This window comes from Rutidosis leptorrhynchoides, chromosome 11 (genome assembly GCF_046630445.1).
Source record: "Rutidosis leptorrhynchoides isolate AG116_Rl617_1_P2 chromosome 11, CSIRO_AGI_Rlap_v1, whole genome shotgun sequence".
Taxonomy (NCBI): Eukaryota; Viridiplantae; Streptophyta; class Magnoliopsida; order Asterales; family Asteraceae; genus Rutidosis; species Rutidosis leptorrhynchoides.
Genome location: NC_092343.1, coordinates 22,012,626 through 22,038,219, shown reverse-complemented (window position 1 = coordinate 22,038,219; position 25,594 = coordinate 22,012,626). Strand labels below are relative to the sequence as shown.

The following is a 25,594-nucleotide window of genomic DNA, read 5'->3' as shown; positions in this document are numbered from 1 at the left end:
CGCACATTTCCCTCCACCATAACCTGTCTATACACGGTTACTTTTCCATCTATGGCATCGTTAGCGCGCTGATCGGCCTGGGGCGCTACAGGATTCAAACTAGCCAACGGTGGATACCATTCCACTAATTGATCGATCTTGCGCCGAGTCATAGCAGATCTGATCACCTCGCAATTCGGAGGCTCGGAAGTAGAAGAAGAAGACGCCATCTATTAATAAACAAATCAAAAGAATCTTAAGAAGAAAGACTAAGTAGGCGCTAACCTGAAAAAGCTAAAGACGAGGTTGAAGTAATAAGCTGATAAAGATTGCACGAGAGTGAAGAGCACAGATGAAGTAAAAAATCGAGAGAGGTGATTATGAAGTATTTATAGGAGAGTAAAAACATGGAGGAAACCTTAAGGGAGGTTGAAAGTTGGCGGTTAAAATATCAACGGCGGAGATCGAGCCACGTGTCGGATGATGAAGAGAGAGAAGTACGAGGAAACCAAAGGCGGAGAATTCGGCGGAATGACAATTGTAGCGACTGACAAACCGTCACTTCGGTTCCCTGCATTAAATGCAACAGGACAAAATCTTTTTTTAATATAAAAAGGTGGAAAATGATGGTGCGCAATAAACAGCTGTTAAAACGATGGTTACGAATTCGAGTCTAGCGCCACGCGACCTGCGCGCACCATTGAACGATAGCTGAAGGTTCGAGTTTAGCGCCACTCGACATACCTGCGCGCACAATCAAACGATAGCTGAAGGTTTGGGTTCAATGCCACGCGACATACCTGCACGCACCATTGACCGATAGCTGAAGGTTCGAGTTTAGCGCCACGCGACATACCTGCGCGCACCATTGAACGATACCTGAAGGTTTGAGTTTAGCGCCACGCGACATACCTACGCGCACCATTGAACGATAGCTGAAGGTTCGAGTTCAACGCCACGCGACATACCTGCGCGCACCACTAAAAGATAGTTATAAGTTGAGTTCAACGCTATGCACCATATTGGCGCATACCATTAAACTGGGGGACTTAATGATACGCATACCCGATCAACTCGTGTAGCGCATCAAACAGCATCACCACTGGTTGCTGTTATGTCGCGCCAGGCCCAAGAAGCGCCATATTATCGCCATCGCGCTGGACCTATATGCGTGCATAGATAGCGTTAACGTGACGTGTGATGCTGTAGCTGACAGAGGACACCTGGCAGACAAGAGTCAGGGCCGACAAGAACACTTTTTACTTTTGTCGGGTAAGCCTGCCTGAAGGCGTACTATTTGCAGGCCACGATCTTTTAACCTCATTACGTGGTGGTAAAAGACAAGAAAGGCAATCCTATAAATATGAGGCTTCATCCACAGAACAAAGGATCTGGAATCTCACTTCCACACACACACATATATTAAGGAGAACAATAGCGCATAGCGCAAGTAAACCCGCGCTACCGAACTTATAGCTTTTCACTAGATTTCTTGATATACAGGTAACGTTCCATGAACATAAATCCTACCCTACTTGGCGAGCCATCAATGATCGGACTACCCGCCGATGGTGGGTCTAATGTCTAGCCACCCCTGTTGAGATCATCACCTCGCAAGGGGTTATTCACGGTACTCCGGACCGGAGTGTAAGACTCAATTGACCCTTAAATCCCCCCTTATTGATGTCAAGCATGGACCGAACCCGACCCGATTATTCTATGCTTGATCAGTAAACATTGTATAATAATTATAATAAAACCTAAAGCAAAACATTCATACTTGAAGCTTTATTGTTTAGGGCTTCTAATAATATCTAGGTTAAAAATTCGGTCTCTAGACTATGTTTTGAATAAACCGCTAACTAAGTTATGAAAATGATAATTATCGAATTATTAAACCAAAATCTACTAATTCAACTGGAAAAAAGAATGTATGTATTTTAGAATTATATTAAGGGTTAAAGCTAAAAATAGGCTACAAACTTACACCAATGTACCGATGTTGCCCACAAACTCATTTTCGTCCTGTCGCCTACCAACTTTCGAAAAATGTGCTAATATCAACATTTTATATTTTTGACCCGTTGAATACTAAATTTGACCTGATAAATTTAAAAAAAAAAAAAAATTGATCCAATTCACGAACGACACGTGTTGATTTGATATCATTTTTAACGGGTTTAGCCGGTAGCAAGTCATTTTTGTTTACATTGGTACACTTTTTGAAAGTTTTTGTTTACATCGGTACACTTTTTGAAAGTTTGTAGGCGACAGTAGGACAGAAATGAGTTTGTGGGCGACATCGGTACATTTTTGTAAGTTTGTAGCCTATTTTTCACTTTAACCCTTATATTAAAGAGAAATATAAGTCGAATAGAGATTACAACAGGAATCAAGTTTTTTCATATACATATACACAAGTACGTTATATGATCAGATCAGATTAAATCAAATTTTGAGGTAAAATTAACTTACCGATATTCAAAATTAAGGAAGAATCCATCGGATCGGAGTACCGATTAAAGTAAAGCGCCCAAATTACAATGCCTTTTTGTTCCAAGTTTTTCACAGTAAGGTTTTTATGCTTTGTTCCAGAGTTATGTTTTAGAGAGAAAAGAATAGAAGTGAAAGGTAAATAAAAATAATTGGTGTTATAGAGTTCTAATAGAGATGAAGGGAAAGGAAGCTGATAGATTATTATGGTCTATTTTCCTTTCAATCTTTCCTTTCAAATTGGAAAGATCCAACTCCCTCCTCTTTCATTCCCTTTCACTTCATTTCCTTTCCTTTATAGTTAAACTAGGGAACACAGCCTTAAGGTTTAGGTCAACGTAGTTTATAATAAATTACAGAACACACCCCTTACCTTTTATTTTGTGTGTATGTTCCAAAATCAAAACCTTTATTTACAAAATAGGTCCCTGCTAAACTATAGTTAACAAAGTACTCTTTATCTATAAATTGTGATCGGTTTTCTCATTGATAATGTTGGAAAATCGTGTGTACTTTTAACAATTCAGAATAATGCAGCGGATAGTTAAAATAATAATATTTTTATTATTTCATAAAACATTTACAAGATTAAATATTCGTATATTTAATGAAACATGCACACGATTAATCATTTCCAATGATCCAATTTCACCATAATAATTGTCATGAATATAAAACAAAAGAGGAGTTAACGATATACCTTTCTTGGAGAAATTGATGAGACGGAGAGAAACTTACAATCAAAAGTATGACCGTTTCTTTGGATAGTCCACACTACACTTCAAACGACTGTCAATGGATGCTAGTCCAAACCTAAGTTACTTATTAATATAATCAAATTATATTAATATTCAATGAAACAAATAATATGATAATACTCCGTATATGGCATTGTGTTTTTACAAAGTTGAAAAGAAACAGAATAATAGTTTTTCTTTATTTGTCTTCTATGACAAAAAACATGAGAGTAATTATTGTGTTTTCTTTTCTCTGCTCCCAGCACACTAATCCTTTCTTGAATATATATAGTATTTTTGAGAAAAAACCCGTGAACCTTTTTATTGAATTATATTCACTATATTAACCCGTGAATCTTTTACTTTTAGAAAGAATGAAAGATAGGATATTGTTTTCGATTTCTATGTCGGATGTAATATCATAAAGTCGTATTTCTTAAATACTTTGGGGTTATGTTATGTAACTTATGATTAATAATTTCTATCATATCGCTTTCATGTAAATAGTAAATTAATTAATTTCGTTTCATTTACTATTCATATGAATAGTAAATGAATTAATTCCGATTTACTATTTTGTTACTTGAGTAATATATATACATCATATACATATATTTTATTTGATGTCTCAGTGTATATGTGTGTGACCCCGAAGGCTCAAATGAAGTTGGCCATATAGTTATATGTTGTACCTTGCACATTAATCCTACAGACTCCCACTTATGCATGACACAACACCAAGTAACTATACAAACAATGGTAAGCGTCTAGCAACACGTCATTGTCCCTAAATTCATGTGAGGGTAGTTTTTCGAAACTGTTTATGGTAAGTTTTAAATGTCATTTGTCCTTTTGTTACAGATACTTTATTTAAACTTGAGATATGGATCATCGATCATTCTCATTTGTTTAACAATTTTGTTTCTCGATCTTAGAACTGAATTAGATCACCAAATTAATTAAGTATCATCTTAATTACATCTAGGTGCGGCCACACAAATATCTTATTCATTCATCGAGGAGCTTAATAAGTATCTAACTCCAAACTTTTTGGAGGAACAAATCCTATCTTGATTATAAGCGTTCATCACGTATTTCATATCATACCCAATGATGGCCTTTATAACTTCCTTATTCAGGAAAGCGTTTAACCATATCAAAATATAATATGTCATACAATCAACAACTAACATATAGATCTCAAGTCTAAGGACACAAAGACATAATCACTAAAAGATTCACTACTGACTACGATCCATGTAGTGACATCTCATGGTTGGGTCATTCCAATATTCATCATCAATGATACATATGAATTTTGGTCTCAACAAGTTAACTATTCATCATCAATGAATATAACCAAAATTTCACATTAATCTTAATTCATGTTATTCCCATAACATGAACGATTATGGATATTTTGAATAATCAACAATTATTCATGGATTAAACATGCTAATATAGAACACAGTGATATAAATGAAAATGATCATATCAACTATATATCAATTCATTAATATAAAACTGTTTAATGTTCCAAAAATATCCAAATACTAAATTACAAATGAAAAAGATCAGCAGCATAACGAAGTCCAGTATTACTAGAATGATCATCATGCTTGTTGTGCATCATGGGCTTCATGAACGGGTCAGCCACGTTATCATTTGTATGAACCTTTAAGAATACTAATATCATTCCTCTTAATGACTTAATGAATGTAGTCAAACTTTTGAATGTGCCAGATACTTTTATGTACATGTGATTCTTTCAAAAGTATATTAACACTCGAACTATCACAGTACATATTATAGAAGATTAAATGTTGTGTACTATTCTGAGTATTACAACATACTTCATTATCCAGACAGCTTTCTGAGCAGCTTCTCAGTCAACAATGTATTATGCTTTTGTTGTAGATTGTTCAATAGTGCTCTACCTAGAGCTCTTCCAATCAACTGTCTTGTCCATCATGACAAAGATAAAACCTGATTGGGATTGAGAATCATCTCGAACAGTTTGGAAAACAACATCTGTATTATATTTAATACTAAAAACTTCTTCCAAACCACCGTAAACCAAGAACGTATCATTAGTACTCTACAAATACTAAAGAATATTCTTAACAATAATCCAAGGTACTTCACCTGGATTAAGTTGACAATGACTCGTCAAACTCAAAACTAACAAAACATCGAGTATAGTACATATCATGGCATACATAATGGATCATATAGCCGAAGCATATGTGATACATTTCATTTGTCTCATCTCATCTGTTGTGATAGGACTTTTGAGATTTTCTCACGGTTATGCCCTTTTGCATTGGCAATACTCCGCGCTTGGAGTTTTGCATGTTAAATCTTCGTAAGATTTTGTCAATGTATGTACTTTGACTCAAACCAATAAGCCTTTTGGATCTATTTCTATAGATCCCGATTCCTAGAATATACTTAGCTTCTCCAAGATCTTTCATGGCAAAACATTTTCCAAGCCAAGATTTGACATCTTGCAAAGTTGGAATGTCATTTCCAATAAGTAGTATGTCATCAACATACAAGATCAAGAAGACAATTTTGCTCCCACTAACTCTAATGTAAATACAGGGATCATCTTGGTTTTGTGAAAAACCAAACTCTTTGATTTTCTGATCAAACTTAAGATTCCAGCTTTTGGATGCTTGCTTTAATCAATAAATGGATTTTAGAAGCTTGCAAACTTTAGTAGGATGTTTTGGATTTACAAACCCTTCTGGCTGAACTATATATACGTCCTCGCTTAGGTCGCCATTTAGGAAGGCGGTTTTGACATCCATTTGCCATATTTCATAATCATGAAAAGCAGCTATGGCAATAAGTATCCTAATTGATTTAATGCTAGCGACTGGTGAAAAACTTTCGTCATAACCTTTTGTCACCAATCGAGCTTTAAAAGTGTTTACATTACCGTCATTTTGCAAATTTGTTTGAAAAACGATGGGGACGACCAGTTGCTGCCTATCATGTCATTTTGTGCTTAGAATTGACGATAGCAAAGACGCTACCGTTGGTTGTGGTTTTAAGTGAATGTTTCGGGGCTGAATGTTGAACATTCAACATTCAGCGCGGTTGTTCTTTCCATAGATAATATACATATTAAAACATGATATTACAAACACTGTCATCTACATTTACAGCACATTATTTAATACATATATAAACAAAACAGATCGGAATCGATTAAACGACCTGTAAAGGCGTAAGAGCGGAAAAGAATCCACCAAAAGCAGAAGCCGAGGGCCAAACATCCGCCACAGCAATAAGAATTGTTATGACCTTCAACAAACAGCCGTTTATACGACTGTATATACAAAAATATAAGCAGATCATATACATTCACACCAACAGAATCAACCTCATCAGCTTTCCCAGCAACAAGCGGATCAGAATCTGACAGACGAAATCATATCAATCAGAAGGCGCGCGTGTTCAGGTGAAATTGTTAAGGTTTTGGTAAGGATAATGGAGTTAATTTGGTCACTTGGAGGATGTAATTGAAGTAATTTGTCACCAACTGAAGTTAGGATTTGTAAACCATTAGTAAAAATGAGTTAGTGTAAGGGAATTAGGCCGTATTCGAATGGTTCACGGTGAGGGTGTATGTATAGGTTTGGGGGTTGCGATGGTGTTGACAGTTCTTCCGGAGGTGGCTGTGTGTCAGTCATGGTGGTAAATTTGGGCAAATGATTGAATTGAATTGCTAGTAAAATTAGTGAATTTGGGGACGGAGTGGCGCGGCAAAATGGGAGATGGCTAAAAGGAAAACTTTTAATTATTTGTATTTTTTATCTTATGACTAGTTTTTTTTTTTTTCCGAAAAACATAAACTAAAATTGATAAACACTAATACAAAACACATACAACAAACCAACTATTCGTACAAGCCGGCGCAAACAAACAAAACAACCATTGAGGCCAAAAATTACGCGTTTATTGAATTTTTGTTTTTCTGTATGCTGAGAGGTTCTATCCTGCAATAGGTAGGCTCTCGTTCAGTATACATAAAGGTCCAAGTTAAGTAACATATCATAAAAATGACAGCTTATGTTAGGATATTAGGACCCAAACAACGCAAGTAATTCTACAAGATTACTTGCCGAGTAGTGATACTATCAAGATCACTCAACCCACTTAATGAATGAAAGAATATAAATGCGAAAATGTAAATCGACACAAGAGATAACGTGGTTATATACAATCGTTGTGATTTCTTTAGTCCACGGACCAACTATAGAATGTATTTCAGTAATTTTGTGGTGTGTTACAATATGATACAATGAGTTCAATTTATAGAAAAACAAGAACTCTTAAGAAACTAGCAAGGAATCTTCATTAGGCTATGTAATCATCATACTAACCAACTAGCCAAGCTTTACACCTACTAATGGCATGATCACAACCACAATTGGTGGTGTAAAGCAACCCACTAAGCACCTAAAGTGCTAATTGACTCAATCAAGTTCGGATCCCATGTGTGCAAGTTGACAACTTGCTGCCAGACAGGAGATGCGCCTCATCTCCTTTTGATGCGCCGCATCGGTTAGCTTTGATGCGCCGTATCCCTTTGAAACGCCGCATCCAAAACCTTCGAACTATTTTTGCTGCATGGATGTGCTGAATCCTTAGAGTGATGCGCCGCATTGCTCTGTTTCACGCTTACTGAAATCTGCAAAATCCGTGCAACACCTTAACTCACCTTTTGTGGCACTTTTTCCTACTTTGTTTAAATTTCTCCATACTCCAACAATCTCCCACTTGGAGACTTTGAACAAATTCCATTCATATCAATGATTTTAACCAAGAACATTAAACTACCTTCGATTACCACCAAATAACATTTGGAACACGCACGCTCAACACATACTTAGGATGAGTAGACTTTCGATAAAAGGTCTTCAATACTACTTGTTAAACTTGTAACACTTACAATCTCTAGTTGTGGTCTTCTCTCATCAAGTCATGAGAAGACCAATTGAGGTAATGCAAAACCTCAATTTCTCCGTCGTAACCACCTTAGTAAACATATGGGCAGGATTCTTCGTACCAAGGATTTTCTCCAAGAATAAAGTGGAATCATTTATATGTTGTCGAATAAAATGATACCTTATCTTGATGTGTTTCGTACGACTATGAAACACCGGATTCTTCCCAAGATGAACCGCACTTTGATTATCACAATACAAGACGCAATAGTCTTGTCTTTTACCCAACTCGCCTAAGAAGTTCTTCAACCACACTAGCTCTTTAGAAGCTTCTGTAATAGCCATGTATTCGGCTTCGGTGGTTGACAAAGCAACACTCTTTTGCAATCGAGATAACCAACTAATCGCCGTCTTCCCCATTGTGAAAACATAACCCGTAATGCTTTTCTCCCGAATCATCACATCCACCCAAATTAGGATCCGCATAATCTCTAAGTATGAGATTGTTTTTGGAGAAACACAATCCCATATTAGAAGTACGTTTCAAATAACGAAGCAACCATTTGGCCGCTTCCCAATGCTCTTTCCCCGGATTAGACATATAACGACTTACAACTCCCACTGCTTGAGCAATATCGGGTCTTGTACAAACCATGGCATACATAATACTACCTACGTCCAACGCATATGGAACCATTTCCATATCCATTTTGTCTTTTACTGTCTTTGGTGATTGACTTTTCGATAACTTAATCGTGCTACCCAAAGGCATAGAACGAGCCTTTGAATTCTCCATATTGAACCTCTCTACTACTTTCTCAATATATTTGGGTTGAGACAAGTATAGAGTACCCTTCACACGATCACGCACAATATTCATGCCAAGTATTTGCTTAGCACCACCAAGATCTTTCATCTCGAATTCACGGGAAAGTAATCCCTTCAACTTGTTAATTTCGGACATGTTGGAACCTGCAAGTAACATGTCATCAACATACAACAATAAGATTATATAATAAGACTTGAATTTCTTCAAGTAGCAACAGTGATCCGCTTCACATCTTAAGAAATCAATTTTCTTCATAAAATCATCAAACTTCAAGTACCATTGCCGAGGTGCTTACTTCAATCTATACAAACTTTTTTTAGCTTACAAACCCACTTCTCTTTACCCTTTACCTCAAAGCCCTCGGGTTGCCTCATGTAGATCTCATCAACAAGATCACCATGCAAGAATGCGGTCTTCACATCTAGTTGCTCTAGATGTAAGTCTTCGAATGCAACCATAGAAAGTACCAAATGGATAGTAGTCATTTTAACTACCGGTGAAAATATCTCTTTGTAGTCAACCCCTTCCTTTTGTTGAAAGCCTTTGACTACCAAAAGAGCCTTGTACCTTTTCTTGCCATCCAACTCATTCTTGATTCGATACACCCATTTGTTTTGCAACGCCCTTTTATCATGAGGTAACTTCACTAGTGTCCAAGTTTTATTCTTCTCAAGTGACCCCATCTCTTCTTTCATGTCAAGCTCCCATTGTATGGATTCTTTTGTTTTTCTTGCCTCAAAGTAACTTTCGGGTTCACTATTCTCGGTATAGAGCAAGTAGTTTGCTGATGGAGGATACCTAGGATTAGGTTTGGGCACTCTAGTCGAGCGTCTTAGTGTAGGAGCAACCGAAATGGTTGGACCGGTTTCATTTGTCTCCTCCTCATCACTAGAACTCGCACTATGTTCGGAATCATCACCGCTTTCCGAATCATCCCCATCATTAGCATTTTCCGATGCCTCACCGTTCATTGGCAATTCATTGTTCCCCGTACTCCCACTAGAACCTGCAAGATCATAAATAGAAATATCATCAAAAGTAACATGACCCGGTTTAGGACTCCCCGTTTCCGGTTTGCCATAGACCGAATCTTCATCAAAAGTAACATCTCGAGAACGAATCAATTTTCTAGCCTCGTTGTCCCAACAACGATAACCCATTTCATCGGACCCGTAACCTATGAAAATACACTTCTTTGACTTAGCTTCAAGCTCGTCTTTATCCGCATCTTTGGTCTTCACATATGCATTACACCCAAAGATCCTAAGGTGACCATAACTCACCTTCTTACCTTGCCATTCTTCTTCGGGAATTCGAAAACCCAACGGTGTTGAGGGTCCCCTGTTTATCAAATAAGCGATCGTGCTTACCACATCCACCCAAAACATCTTAGGCAAACCGGCATGTAGTCTCATACTCTTAGCCCTTCCATTTAATGTACGATTCATACGTTCGGTGACCCCATTGTGTTGCGGTGTTTTCGGTACCGCTTTCAACATTCTAATACCGAGCTTTGCACAATGGTCTTTAAACTTAAGACTACCATATTCCTCTCCATTATCCGACTTCAAGCACTTGACTTTCAGGTTAGTCTCATTTTCTACCATAGCTTTCCACTTCACAAAAGTATTAAATACATCGGATTTAGCTTTAAGAAAATAAACCCATACCTTTCAAGTGGAGTCGTCAATGAAGGTGACATAATAGCGAGAACCTCCATGTGATTCTATATTGGTTGGACCAAACACATCCGTATGAACGAGCTCCAATTTCTCCAACTTAGGTGCATTCCCCGATTTCTCAAAAGTCACCTTCTTTTTCTTCCCATATACACATGGTTCGCAAAACCCAAGTTCTACCTTTTTCAAATTCGGAATTCTCCCACTCGGAACAAGCATCTTCATACCCTTCTCACTCATATGCCTGAGTCTTCGGTGCCATAGAGTTGATTCGGACTCAACATTAGCCGTAGCAACCACCGTGTCTTCATCAAACACTTCAACCATATAAAGAGTTCCCCTTTTATGTCCACGAGCCACTACACAACTACCCTTAACCACCTTCCATTGGTGGTTTTCAAAAATAACCGCGTTACCTTCATAATCTAATTGACCAACCGAGATAAGCTTGATTTTTAACTTAGGAATGTACCTCACGTCCTTCAAAGTCTAATTAGAGCCAAGAGTAGTCTTCAATATAACATCTCCAATGCCCTCTATATTGAGTTGTTTGTTGTCAACCAATCTCACCTTGCCTTGATATGATCGAAAATTCTTCATCATGCTTTTGACATGAGTAGCATGAAACGAAGCTCCCGAATCCAAAATCCAAGACTCCATAGAATTTTCAACACTACATAAAAGTTCATCATCACTATCTTCCGCGGTCAAGTTCACACCTTTCACCGGACCATTTTTACAATTCCTTTGAAAGTGCCCTTTTTGATTGCAACCCCAATAAACGACTTCACTTCTATCCTTCGATGGATACCTCTTCTTAGACTTCTTTCTACCCTTCTTCTCACCGCGTTCAAATTTCCTACCACGGTTGTCGGTACTTAACAAAGAACCGGATGTCGATTCCCCCGAGTTTCTCCTACGAGTATCTTCACCAAGAATCAAGTCCCTTATTCCTTCAAACGCTAGCTTAGTAGTTCCCGTAGAGCTACTAACCGCGGTAACCGTACCCGACCAACTTTCCGATAATGATGAAAGCAAGATTAGTGCTTTTAGTTCATCATCAAACTTAATCTCTACCGATTCAAGCCTTGAAACGATATTATAATATTCATTGATATGATCCGTTGCACTCGTACCTTCCTTCATATATGTATTGAACAACTGACGCATGAGAAATACTTTATTAGAAGCGGTAGGTTTCTCATACATGTATGTTAGAGAGTGCTTTCAAGCAAGCAAATGTCGTCTTCTCATTCACAACGTTGTATGCAACGTTCTTAGCAAGTGAAAGACGAATAGCACCCAAATCTTGACGATCCAAAAGCGTCCAATCGGCATCGCTCATGCTTTCGGACTTGGTCTCTAACAAAGGTTGGTGTAGCTTCTTTTGATACAAGTAATCTTCAATTTGCATCTTCTAAAAGCCAAAGTCTCTCCCATCGAATCGGTCGATTCTAAACTTCCCGTCTTCTGCCATCGTTCCCTTAACGAAACCTTGTGCTCTAGATACCAGTTGTTAGGATATTAGGACCCAAACAACGCAAGTAATTCTACAAGATTACTTGCCGAGTAGTGATACTATCAAGATCACTCAACCCACTTAATGAACGAAAGAATATAAATGCGAAAATGTAAATCGACACAAGAGATAACGTAGTTATATGCAATCGTTGTGATTGCTTTAGTCCACGGACCAACTAGAGAATGTATTTCAGTAATTTTGTGGTGTGTTACAATATGATACAATGAGTTCAATTTATAGAGAAACAAAAACTCATAAGAAACTAGCAAGGAATCTTCATTAGGCTATGTAATCATCATACTAACCAACTAGCCAAGCTTTACACCTACTAATGGCATGATCACAGCCACAATTGGTGGTGTAAAGCAACCCACTAAGCACCTAAAGTGCTAATTGACTCAATCAAGTTCGGATCCCATGTGTGCAAGTTGACAACTTGCTGCCAGACAGGAGATGCGCCTCATCTCCTTTTGATGCGCCGCATCGGTTAGCTTTGATGCGCCGTATCCCTTTGAAACGCCGCATCTAAAACCTTCGAACTATTTTTGCTGCATGGATGCGCCGCATCCTTAGAGTGATGTGCCGCATTGCTCTGTTTCACGCTTACCGAAATCTGCAAAATTTAACTCACCTTTTGTGGCGCTTTTTCCTACTTTGTTTAAATTTCTCCATACTCCAACAGCTTAGTTATCAAAATTTGACGGCAAATACATGAAGCGAAAACTAGCTGGACGCTAAAAAATTATTAGTAGACTCGAGCACCATACGTATAAACCAAGAAAACAGCAGCAGCATATATATGACCTAATGAAACACAATAAACAACCACTAAAGACTATCCAACAGTACCTCAATAAACTGTGACAGGTGATCGCTATGAAGCATCTCGGTTTAAATGCAGGTCTATTGACATATAATGTAAATTGACAGTCAAACATATCAAATGAAACTGACATTTGCATAACATCTACGCTGATGGATGCCAGTTTCAGATTCAAAAGGACATTCATAAACCTTGATGGTGTAACTTACCAGTTTCAAATTCAAAGATATACTCCTATTTTCAGTAAACACATGTTCGGAGTTCACATTTGACACAATAACCTATATCCATTCACACCTGACAATGCAATCAACAAATTGTACATTTTAAAAGCTTGAATACAAGGTAGCACATGTAACCTTACAAAAGTACTTTTAATCATGAATACATCATTTGACTTTCAATCTTGCACTTTATTCGGAGTATTTGTTGCAGAAGAAGAAGCTCCATCACCCCTCGATATCTACATACAATTAAGTTAAATATATCAGTTTATTACATATATCTTTGCCCCCATTAAAAACGTTCAACTTATATAATAATCAGTTGCTGATATATTTTTGGTAAATTGATAGATGATTGAAAGTAGTGTAATCTGCTATTATAAATCTTAGCTTATGATAAAAAAAAATGCAGTTAGAGGCAGAGTTGTTCGGTAGAAAGGAACAAGAAAGTCAGAATTCTTGTTATGGTAAACTTACTTGTAATTCCATTGCTTTCTTAAGTTGCATCACAACTTGTTCCGCTGTTGGTCGATCTTCTCTTTTCTCATTTAGGCACTTGTAGGCAATGGTCTGAAATACACTTAGTGCTTCCGGCTTGATCTGTTCTTTTATTTCCCCAAATACAGCTTCATTTTGTGTTCCTTTTTCAAACATGTCTTTAATGAAAACTGGTAGATACACACCTTCTTGTTTGCGAATCACATATGTTGGTCTTCCGCACAAGATCTCAAATAAAACGACACCAAACGAATATATATCAGACTCTTTGGTTAAGAAACTCGATTGCACATAAAGTGGGTCCACGTAGCCCGGTGTGCCGCATGCACCATCGATCACGTAATCAGTTTCTTTATCTATTCCACTTATCAAGGAAAGCCCAAAATCAGCAAGTTTTGCATTCCATTCACTCATTAGCAGAATGTTCTCGGTTTTGATGTCCCTATGTATCACCGTTGCTTGTTTCCCGATTCCTCTATGAAGAAAATCCAATGCGGTTGCAACATCAATACATATGTTAAGTCGTTTCATCCAATCAAGACGAGTATCACTCAAATACCTATCAAGACTTCCTCTAGGAGCATACTCATAAACAATGATTTTTGCATCGTTTTCGGCACAGTATCCTACAAGACTGATGATATTACTATGCTTATAATCAGACAGAATTTGGAGCTCATTCTGAAATTGTTTTTCCCCTTGACCACCTCTTATATCCAATCGCTTTGCAACAGTTGTATGATCACACTGTGAAAGTTTTCCTTTATAAACCTTCCCAAACCCTCCATGGCCCACACAATGTTTCTCATGGAAGTTTTTAGTGGCTAATTGTACGTCTTCAAGTGAAATCCTCAGGGGGTCTTTATGGTTTTCCTGTCAACCATGACACCAATCAAATAGTTTATACATGCATTATGACAAGAGGACGATTAAAAGTTATCACAATTTTGTACACCTTTGTAGCTCTCGTTTGAATCTTTGACTATATATATGTATATATGTGTGTGCGTGTGTGCGTGCGTGCGTGAAGAAATATACTTACTTAAGAATAGAGTTAGAATAATTTTGGAGCGTATGTTATCTGACTTTAATAACTGAAAAATTATTAGCTTTGAATTTAAATCTTTATTACAAAAGGGTACAATCGTAAATTTAATACTCCTTTATACCATTTTATTGGTTAACAATATAAATATGAAGTGGTTAACAATATGAATATGAAGGTTCATATAAATTCTTACTGATATGAGAAAAAATGTGAGTTCACAAGGACTTAACTTACCTGATATGATAAAGCTTTCTCGAGCTCCTTTACAACAATTTTCATTGTTGGACGTTTATCTTGAGTGATATCCACACACGCAACAACAATTTTCAAAAATGCATCAAGAGAATTTTCGTTGGGACCCCTAGACAGGGTAAAACTGTTTTCAAGAGATTCTTCCTTTATTATAGGGTCTATCATTTCCTTCAGTGTTCCATTGTAGAAGCATTTTCGGGCTACATATGCCAGTCCTTCAACGTCAATCCTAGTGTAAATTTCATCACTGGCAAACTTCCCACATGCAATCTCAAACAAAATTACTCCAAAACTATACACATCTATTTTTCTATTACATTTACCCGTCGCCCAATCTGAACCACGGGTCTTATAGAAAGAGTACATATCGAAAGAAAACTCATCTCGATTCGGGTGAAGGAATCTAGAGTGCCTAAAATCACAAATCTTAGCCCCAAAATTCTCATCTACAATAATTGTAGTGCTGAACATACCACAATGTGATATCATCTTTTGGTCTTCCTTCTCATAATGTAGGTACTTCAATCCATACGCAACTTCAAGGCATATTCTCAAACGTTTTGACCATGTAAGCATAATAGCCTTCTCTTTGAAAAACAAATATTCAAAAAGTGTTTCATGAATAGGAATCTCAAACACGAGGATCATCTCGAGATCTTCATCAAAAAATCCAACAAGAGTGACTATGTTAGGATGCTTACAAGTTGTAAGCATTTCAATTTCATTATATAGTGACTCTATTCCATCTTTGTATTCTCCAAGGATGCGTTTAATATTTACAGTGGAGCGTTTCTTAGGTAATTCACTTCTATTCTTCTCTTTTACGAAGCCAAACTTTTGTTGATCAAAATGCTCAAGTTCTGCTCTGTAATAGTAACAATCATCGTCATCTCTAACGAGGTATCGCTCAGAAAAGTTATCGGTGGCCACCCTTGTATCACTGAGTCGAATACGAAGATGCTCAAAAGGATTTTCCTGCAACACGTAACATGGATATAAACAAAAATGAAAAGAAATTGTATACTTTTTTAAATTGTTGATTCCTATCGAGCTATTATACTGATAGTGCCCTATGTTAGGTCGAGAAATTGAAGAGATTTGTATGATGTAAAATCACCAAAATGCCCTTAGTATGAAATGTCACCCGATATGTAAATTTACCATTTTATCCTTTATATCCTCTAAATATAAGTGATGGCTATGGGATTGTAAATAGCCATCACATTCCCACTTCCTAGGGTTAGCCTTCATAATTCCCAAATTACCTACACTTTAGAAAACACACACTTAAGCTTTCTCTCTAAACCTTACACATTGTATCCTTCATCATTATTCATTGTTGACTATTAGTTGTGCTTGATTCTATGTTTACATACATATTACAGCATTTGCATCATCATTACACTCAGTTATCATGTATATACATATTGCATACATATACATACAGTACATACACGCATACATACACTATCCGTGATCATCAAATAAGCATGAATTGAGAGAATCTAAGTATATCAATATATAGTATTAAACACATTATAGGGATCCAAATTGAAAGACAAACATTATGTTTAGTATATTAAAATGAAGTGGTACCATTGAAATGGAACTGGGACGATGTTAATTTTGCTTTTAGGCATGGGGTTAAAGAAGATGCGGCCAAACTTCCATATTTTATTTAATCTAATTAATTTATTTTCTTGCTCCTTAAGTTTAGTGTTCGAGTTAAATTAGGATTGTTATTCCGTTCCCTTATTAAATTAGGTTACTTTTATTATAGATAGATAGATAGATAGATAGATGGTACTTGTAATTCAGCAGGAGAGCTATCAAATAATAATTTTTTTTTGAATTTTATCAGATTTTTGCGGTCGTGTTTTTTCCTACAGGTGTTTTCTGTTCATAATACATGGTCCGTATTAGATTAAACGGACGTTTTTCATTCTAATTAAGAGTGTTCAAATTATGGGTTGAGATATAATGAACCAACATTATGTTTAGTTTACCAAAGAATAAACGAAGTATTTCATTCTATTAAAAAGTGTGTGAATTATGGGTTATGATTTTAAAAAGGTCAAGGTTTAAAAAAAACGGAAACGCGCCTCGAGGCGTTTCCCCTCTGTGAGGCGAGGCGTATGCCTCAAGGCAAACCGAGGCGAAAGTTCGAGGCGGAGTTGACTTATATATATATATATATATATATATATATATATATATATATATATATATATATATATATATATATATATATATATATATATATATATATATATATATTCGGATAATATATAAATAATAGGGGTTGTTATTGTCATTTTATTAAAGTTTCAAGAGTGTATATTAAGTTTGTTCTTATTATTAAAATTTAGTAGTAGTTTAGGGGCTGTAACTGAAATTTGATAAAAGATAAAAGAAATTAAAATATTTTAAATATATAAGATATACTCCGTTGTTATTTAGTCGGCTTCTTGAAACCCTTAAAAAATAGAAGAGCGACCACCGCCACCATTTCAATAGCGACCACCGCCACCATCATAGCAATCTTAGCCGCCGTCATCACAGCCTCCGCCACCGCCACCGCCGCCACCGCCACCGTCTAAATCCGATTCAGGTAGGTTTCTTCTTCCTTCTCTTCCGATGAAACATCTAAATCCTTCCTCCCTCAATGTTTCTTCTTCCTTCTCTTCCAATTTTCCCGCTATTTTTTGCTAAACACAAAGAGGCGCATGCCTCATCAATCGAACCGCCTCTTCAAAGAATCGATCTGCCTCATCAAAAAAAGGCGTACGTTTAATTATAGCACATACGCGTACGTTCCAAAACGTATTTTTCCAAAACCGCACTGAGGCGCGCCTCGAGGCGTACGCCTCAACCGTTTTTTAAAACCATGAAAAAGGTAAACTGATAGAGAACAAGCCTCCATAGTTGAACAGTCCAGAGCAGCCCAACAACTCCAAGCCCAAGCCCATGAAGGAAAGCTCTTATAAATGGTATTGGTTAGGGTGAGAGAGGGGAGTCATGTATTTTGGTGTGTGTTTTGTGAACGGCCATTGTTGGCTTGGGCAGTAAGTTTGCACATATGTGCTTCTTGACTGATTAAGGCAGGAAGATACCATTGCAATTCTTCTCTCATTTGTAATTTCCATTTTCATATTAAATAAAAGTACAAAGTTTATCAATACAAGCTTCATTCTTACATTTATTTCTCACTACTATATTTGTTAGAATTCTTGTAGTTTTAGTTTAGATTAATTAGTAGTTGATTAATATTGATTTAGATTTATGAGGGGATGTTTAGTAAAAGGAATATGAAGACTTGGTTTTTAGAAAGTTTGAATCTTTATTGAGAATTGTTGATTTGTTTGTGTGTTGTGTTTGTGTACATTTGATTTGAAATACATCTTGGCCTATTTATAGGCTTCAAATGTCGGTGATCAACTCTCTCTAGTAAGTTCTACATATTCTCCTATCTTCTAGTTAATACTTCTTAAGTATCTAATATTTACTAGCTAATTCTAATTTCTTCTAATTAATAATCTACTAACTATATTTAATTAATTCTAGAATAAACTAGAAAAACATTACTATTTTAACACTCCTCCTTAATGTTTTTCGATGTTACTCCGAGCATGTTACGTAGGAACTCGAACTTTGATCTTGGTCCATTTAGAAAGGCAGATTTCACATCTAGTTGGTGAATCTTCCACCTTCGTTGAGCTGCTAGTGCCATAAGTGCTCTTATAGTATCCAGTCGTGCTACAGGTACGAAAGTTTCGGTGTAGTCGACTCCAGGCTGTTGCGAGTAGCCTTTAGCTACTAGCCTTGCTTTGTGTTTTTGTATAGAACCATCAGGGTTGAGCTTTGTTTTGTAAACCCACTTAACTCCAATGATTTCTTTATTTTCTGGAGGATCAACTAACTCCCATGTATTGTTTTTCTCGATCATTCTGATTTCTTCGTTCATAGCAGCCACCCACTTTTCATCTTTGGCTGCAACTTCATAGCTTTCGGGTTCTATAGTTGTAAAGTTGCAAGTCTCATATACCTCTGTTAACTTTTTGATTCTTCCAGGTGTTGACTCCGGACTTGACTCGTCTTGTGCCATAGGTATTGTTGCTGATGGAGAAGTTGGCGTAGTAGGGCTCGTTTCTCCAGTACTTTCATGACTAGGATGCTCCGTTTGTAGTGGTTGTTAAGCTGGAGTTTCTATAGATATCCTCGGCAAATATGTTTGTTTTTCGACTTTATCTTTCTCCCAATTCCAACAAGCGTCTTCGTCAAACTCCACGTCTCGGCTGATTACAATGTTATTGGTCTTCAAGTTGTAGACTCGATAACCTTTTGATTGTGTGCTATAGCCCAAGAATATTCCCTTCTCTGATTTTTCTTGGAGCTTGTGACGTTTCTCCTTTGGAATATGGATGTAGCAGATAGATCCAAATACTCGCATATGTTTCGCCGACAGTTTCCTTCCACTCCATGCCTCTATTGGAGTCTTGTATTCGACAGCTTTCGTGGGACATCGATTTAGTATATATATAGCTGTGTATACAGCTTCAGCCCAGAAACTGTTTGGAAGGCCTTTTTCATGTATCATTGTTTTGGCCATTTCCATTACAGTTCTATTTTTGCGTTCAGAGACACCATTTTGCTCAGGGGCATAACGAACAGTGAGTTGGTGTTTAACTCCTTCATCTTCGCAAAATTTATTGAATTGTGTAGAGGTATATTCCTTTCCTCTATCACTCCTTAGTGTTTTTATATGATGGCCACTACTCTTTTCTACGAAATTCTTGAACTTCTCGAATATAGTAAATACTTCAGATTTTTCATGCATGAAATACACCCACGCCATTCTAGAATAGTCATCGATAAACAGAATAAAGTACCTGTTTTGGTTAAGTGACGGCGTCCTCATTGGTCCACAAACGTCAGTGTGCACCAGCTCCAGTATACCTTTCGCTCTCCAAGCTTTGTCACAAGGGAAAGGTTTTCGATGTTGCTTGCCCATCACACAACTTTCACACGTGTCGGTGATCTCTTCTATGTTAGGCAAGTCTCTCATCATATTCTTCTGTTGGAGGATTTTTAGTGCGTGAAAGTTAAAGTGGCCAAATCTTCGATGCCATAGCCATGATTCTTCAACTTGAACTTTCATGGCTGTGTCTTTGATATACTGCCAACGAAGCGGAAAGTTGCGGTTCTCCATTGGCACTTCAGCTATTAATTTATAGTTATTTTTCTTGTCACGAATAACACATGATTTGTCTTCGAAGAGTAAAGAGTATCCGTGCTCCATCATTTGTCCAACACTTAGCAAGTTACTTGTAAGGCTTGGTACTGTCATTAACAGATCGAGTGACGTTATTAGTTTGAACAGTTATCGTACCTTTGCCTTTAGTGTCAACAAGCGCTCCATTCCCTAGTTTGACGCGGGACTTTACGGAGGTGTTGATACTATCAAATAACTTTTCATCTCATGTCATGTGGTTGCTGCACCCACTGTCGATCAACCAAGTATCGTCCCTCTGTTTATTTGCGACATGGCAGGCATAGAATAGCTGATTTTTGTTCTCCGGTATATCTTCACTTTCTTCCGTGAAGTTAGCTTGATGATTTTGTTTTAAACGGCAATCTTTTTCCAGATGCCCAAATCTTTTGCAGTTATAGCATTGTGGCTTCCCTTTGTGGAAACAATATTTCTTCAAGTGGTTTGTCCTTTTGCAAATACCACATGGAGGGTAGTTTTTTCTTCTCTGATCGGACCCAGTTCTGGGTTTATCTCCTCCTCTTGAATTTTCTTCAAGAATTCTTTTCCCCCCATTATTAGATTTTTGAGACCTTATTTTGAGTTTAGACTGAAAGGCACTTTCGAGTGAGTTTTCACTACGCCGACTCAGTCTAGCCTCATATGCTTCAAGAGAGCCAACTAATTCCGTTACTGACAGAGTCTCGATGTCTTTTGACTCTTCAATAGCGGTAATGACATGATCGTATTTTTCGGTCATACTGATAAGTATCTTTTCTACGATCCTTTTGTCAGTTATATTATCTCCATAGGCTCTCATTTGATTTACTATTTCTTTGATTCTATAGTAGTAGTCTTTAACGGTCTCGCTCTCTTTCATATTTAAATTTTCAAAATCCCGTCTTAGAGTTAGTAGTTTGACGGATCTTACCTTGACGTTTCCTTGAAATTCTTCTTGAAGGATCTTCCACGCCTCTTTGGCTGTCGTAGCTCCCATGATTCGTGGAAAGATAGACGGTTTCAAGGCTTGTTGAATGTACCCAAGAGCAGCAGCATTTCTTACAATATTTTTGTTGTATTTTTCTTGTTCTTCCGCGGACAAAGTTTCGACGTCTTTTGGAGTTGTAAACCTGACTTCGACAATATCCCACAAGCTTTGTGCTTGGAAATATGTCTTCATTCGGATACTCCAAAAATCATAGTTGTCACCATCAAAGATGGGGACGGGAATATTATATGCACCAACGGTAGTCATGGTGTATACGAACGAACGCCCAAACATGGCTCTGATACCACTTGTTAGAATTCTTGTAGTTTTAGTTTAGATTAATTAGTAGTTGATTAATATTGATTTAGATTTATGAGGGCATGTTTAGTAAAAGAAATATGAAGACTTGGTTTTTAGAAAGTTTGAATCTTTATTGAGAATTGCTGATTTGTTTGTGTGTTGTGTTTGTGTACATTTGATTTGAAATACATCTTGGCCTATTTATATGCTTCAAATGTCGGTGATCAACTCCCTCTAGTAAGTTCTACATATTCTCCTATCTTCTAGTTAATACTTCTTAAGTATCTAATATTTACTAGCTAATTCTAGTTTCTTCTAATTAATAATCTACTAACTATATTTAATTAATTCTAGAATAAACTAGAAAAATATTACTATTTTAACAATATTCTCTATCAGCATCTAATAAGGGCATAAACAAAACGAGCTTAAGCTTGGTTCATTTAGCTCTTGAGAGCTTGAGTTCGGCTAGTGAGTAGATTAAAAGTTTTCTAAGATTTTAATAAGGTGTTGATTTCATCAGCGTTTACATATTCGGATTACAAACTTGTTCAAGTAATTAACTGGCATACTATATAGAAAGGAAAGAAAAAAAAAAGTAGAAGAAGAGTGTTACCGAATTTTCATGTGTCAATTCAAATCCATCCACAACTTGGTCGGAATGTTCTTGGCATTGTGTTTGCTCCTTCATTAATCAATAACATTAACATAAAAAAAAACAAACATCAGTGAAGAAAACTTATATCAAATGTTGTATATTTTCATTTTGCTACAATGTTTGAAACTTCAGTGAAGAAAACTTTCTTTATTGGTTACCAACATTATGTTTAGTTTATTAAAGAATAAACGAAGTATTTCATTCTATTTAAAAGTGTTTGAATTATGGGTTAAGATTCTGATGGAGAACAAGCCTCTATACTTGAGCAGTCCAGAGCAGCCCAACAACTCCAAGCCCAAGCCCATGAAGGAAGGCTCTTATAAATGGTGTTGGTTAGGGTGAGAGAGGGAAGTCACGTATTTTGGTGTTTGTTTTGTGATCGGCCATTGTTGGCTTGGGCAGTAAGTTTGCACATATGTGCTTCTTTACTGATTGAGGCAGGAAGATACCATTGTGGTTCTTCTTTGATTAGTTATTTCCATTATCATATTGAATAAAAGTACAGAGTTTATCAATACAAGCTTCATTCTATCATTTATTTCTTACAATTACATTCTCTATCAGTATCTAACAAGGGCATAAGCAAAACGAGCTTAAGCTTGGTTCGTTTAGCTCTTGAGAGCTTGAGTTCGGCTAGTATGTAACTTTAAAGTTTTGTAGGATTTTAATATGGTGTTGATTTCATCTTGTTCTTCGAGTAGCGTATACATATTCGGATTACAAACTTGTTCAAGTAATTAACTGGCATACAATATAGATAAGGAAAGAAAAAAAAGTAGAAGAAGAGTGTTACCGAATTTTCATGTATCAATTCAAATCCATCCACAACTTGGTCGGAATTTTCTTGTTGCTCCTTCATTAATCAATAACATTAACATGAAAAAACAAACATCAGTGAAGAAAACTTATATCAAATGTTGTGTTTTTTTCATTTGCTACAATATTTGAAACTTCTGTCGTCATTCTTTATAGGTATTTTTCAAGATGTTTTCTAGACAATAATACAATATATACGTCAATTTGTAGACTGGATTGTACACTTTTTTATATGGCCCATGATATTTCCATCATAATTGTCATAATTTACTATAAAGTACAATGTAATATGAATACTTATTGCATAGGTTTGATGGATCTATCACTATAAATATTAAGGTGGAAAACTCATTTGGATCACTTATAAATGTGCTTTAATATTGGATTTTAATCATACATTTAATTTAATAGGAGTATTCCAGATCAATAACTAAAGTAACTGATATGACTTGTCGTTTTCTATATGCATACTTAGTTATCAGTTTACAAGAGTGATATCCAGCCTATTTCATTGTATAGGCAAGGTTGGTGCAATGTTTTGTTCTCATAATCAAATCTGGTCAGTGGAGCCAGAAACCTATCAAATTCCTTATCAAGATTTAACCAATTCCTAATACGATAATGAATTTCAGTAGTATATATCCATAAATTATTACTTTACTATATTATCTAATGGTCAAAAAAGGTGAACAGTAATTAGGGGCATTTTCGTCCTTTCACCTTTTTTTTCTTATTCTAATTAACTTTCACTACACCAACAAAGACCCCACACTTTTTCCAAATATTCAAATCGACCCCCCCAAACAGGAGGGTAAAGTGTCAAATAACCATTTTAATAAAAAATCTTAAATAAACTCCACCCAAATATTCAACAGGTCATATCTTCTCGCTCGCAACGAGTTAAATTTTTCTGACACCATCGTTAAACTCGAAATAATTTTAGGAACACAATGTCACTAACTATACGCAAAACGGACGCTTTTTAAAAAACGCTAAATATTTGTGGTACTTTTTATACACGTTGATTTTGCGTTAAATTTTTAAAAGTCGATAATTACATAGCTAAATGCGGAGGACATATATTGTTAATTTAAAATAACATTTAAATCTTTCACGGATTATACCTTTTAGTTCGACTCGAGTTGCGCTTCAACGACATCATTCTTCAGCCACGAAATAATTTTACAAACTAAACGCAATAAAATACATTGAAAACCGAACCCCCGGCGCGAAGTGAGAGTTCAACAACTAGTTGTAGACAAAAAAGAAATAATTCTTATAATATATTGACTTACTTGAAACAATAATGCTTTCTCAAGCTCTTTGACAACCACTTCCATTGTTGGACGTTGCTCTTGAGGTGCCACACACTGAAATGCAATACGTACAAATGTGTCGATAGAATCTTTGTTGGGACCTTTAGTTATAACTAAATTGTTGTCATCACTTGCTTCCTTAATTATAGGATCTATTATTTCCATGAGTGTTCCCTTAAGGTAGCAGCTCTGCGCCACATATACCAGCCCAGCTTTACTCTCCTGGTACATTTTATCGGAGGCCAACCTTCCACATAGAATTTCAAAAAGTGTTACACCGAGAGCATATACATCTGAATCTCTTGTTAACCTACTACTCTCAAGATATTCGGTATCAGTGTGAGATAAAGTGCCCCAAGTAGAATTTAATTGAAGAAAGTTTAGGTTCGGAGGAAGGAACATCGAGAGCTCAAAGTCAGCAATCTTTGCCCCCAAATTCTCATCTAAAGCAATTGACAATGTAGAGAAATCGCAGTTAATCACACTCTTTTGGTCTTCCATCTCATGATGTAGGTACTTTAATCCATATGCAACATCAAGGCATATCTTCAAACGTTTTTCCCATGTAAGAAGAGATTTATCTTTTTGGTTTCTCAAATACTCAATAAGGTATCCATTGGAAGCATCCTCAACAATAAGGATCTTCTCGGAATTTTCATCACAAAATCCAAGTAGATTGACTATGTTGCGATGCTTACAAGTTGTAAGCATTTCAATTTCTGTACCGAATGCTTTTTCTCCTAATGTGTCTTCTCTAGGGCGTAGGCGTTTTATAAAGACACGTTTACTTTTACTCCTCTCTTCTACACAGGCAGAATTCTTTTTAAAACAGTCTTCAAGTTCTGCCCTATACACATCATAGGACCCGGTTCTTAGATAGATCTGAGAAAAGTTGTCGGTGGCTAAACATATATCCGAGAGTCTAATCTTCATGTGACTGAGTTCAGATGTCAAGCGTTCCGAGTTGGGTCTCTGCAACAAGGAGGGGAAAAAAGGCTATTATTTGAAAAGAAATTGTAGTTTAGACTCTTTTTCCAGTTACGAGTAATAAAAATAACCTAACCCACCCCATGACCTGTTAATCCCGTTTACTAAAATGATGGCAAATGATAATTAAGACTTCTAAGTTAACCACATATCTTGACAATCCGTTAACATGATCTACTAAAATAATGGCAAATGATCAATTAAGAGGCAAAATGTGATAGCAAAAGAAATGGAGAAGT

At 36.5% G+C, this 25,594-nt stretch overlaps 1 protein-coding gene across 3 annotated transcripts in view; it reads right to left on the bottom strand.

The window, feature by feature from the left end:
* Positions 1-13,088: 13,088 nt before the first annotated feature.
* Positions 13,089-25,594, bottom strand: part of LOC139876249 (uncharacterized) — a 43,129-nt gene continuing 30,623 nt past the window's right edge. For 2 of the 3 annotated variants that reach the window (XM_071863544.1, XM_071863545.1), the window contains exons 7-10: positions 22,195-22,263; positions 15,025-16,017; positions 13,722-14,615; positions 13,089-13,483 (exon numbers count right to left, since the gene is read on the bottom strand). In XM_071863544.1, the coding sequence (XP_071719645.1) occupies positions 13,421-13,483; positions 13,722-14,615; positions 15,025-16,017; positions 22,195-22,263 (2,019 nt within the window). In that variant the 3' untranslated portion in view covers positions 13,089-13,420. Of the gene's footprint in view, positions 13,484-13,721; positions 14,616-15,024; positions 16,018-22,194; positions 22,264-23,029; positions 23,090-24,347; positions 25,341-25,594 lie in introns of all 3 variants that reach the window. The other variant, XM_071863547.1, reaches the window with a different exon arrangement.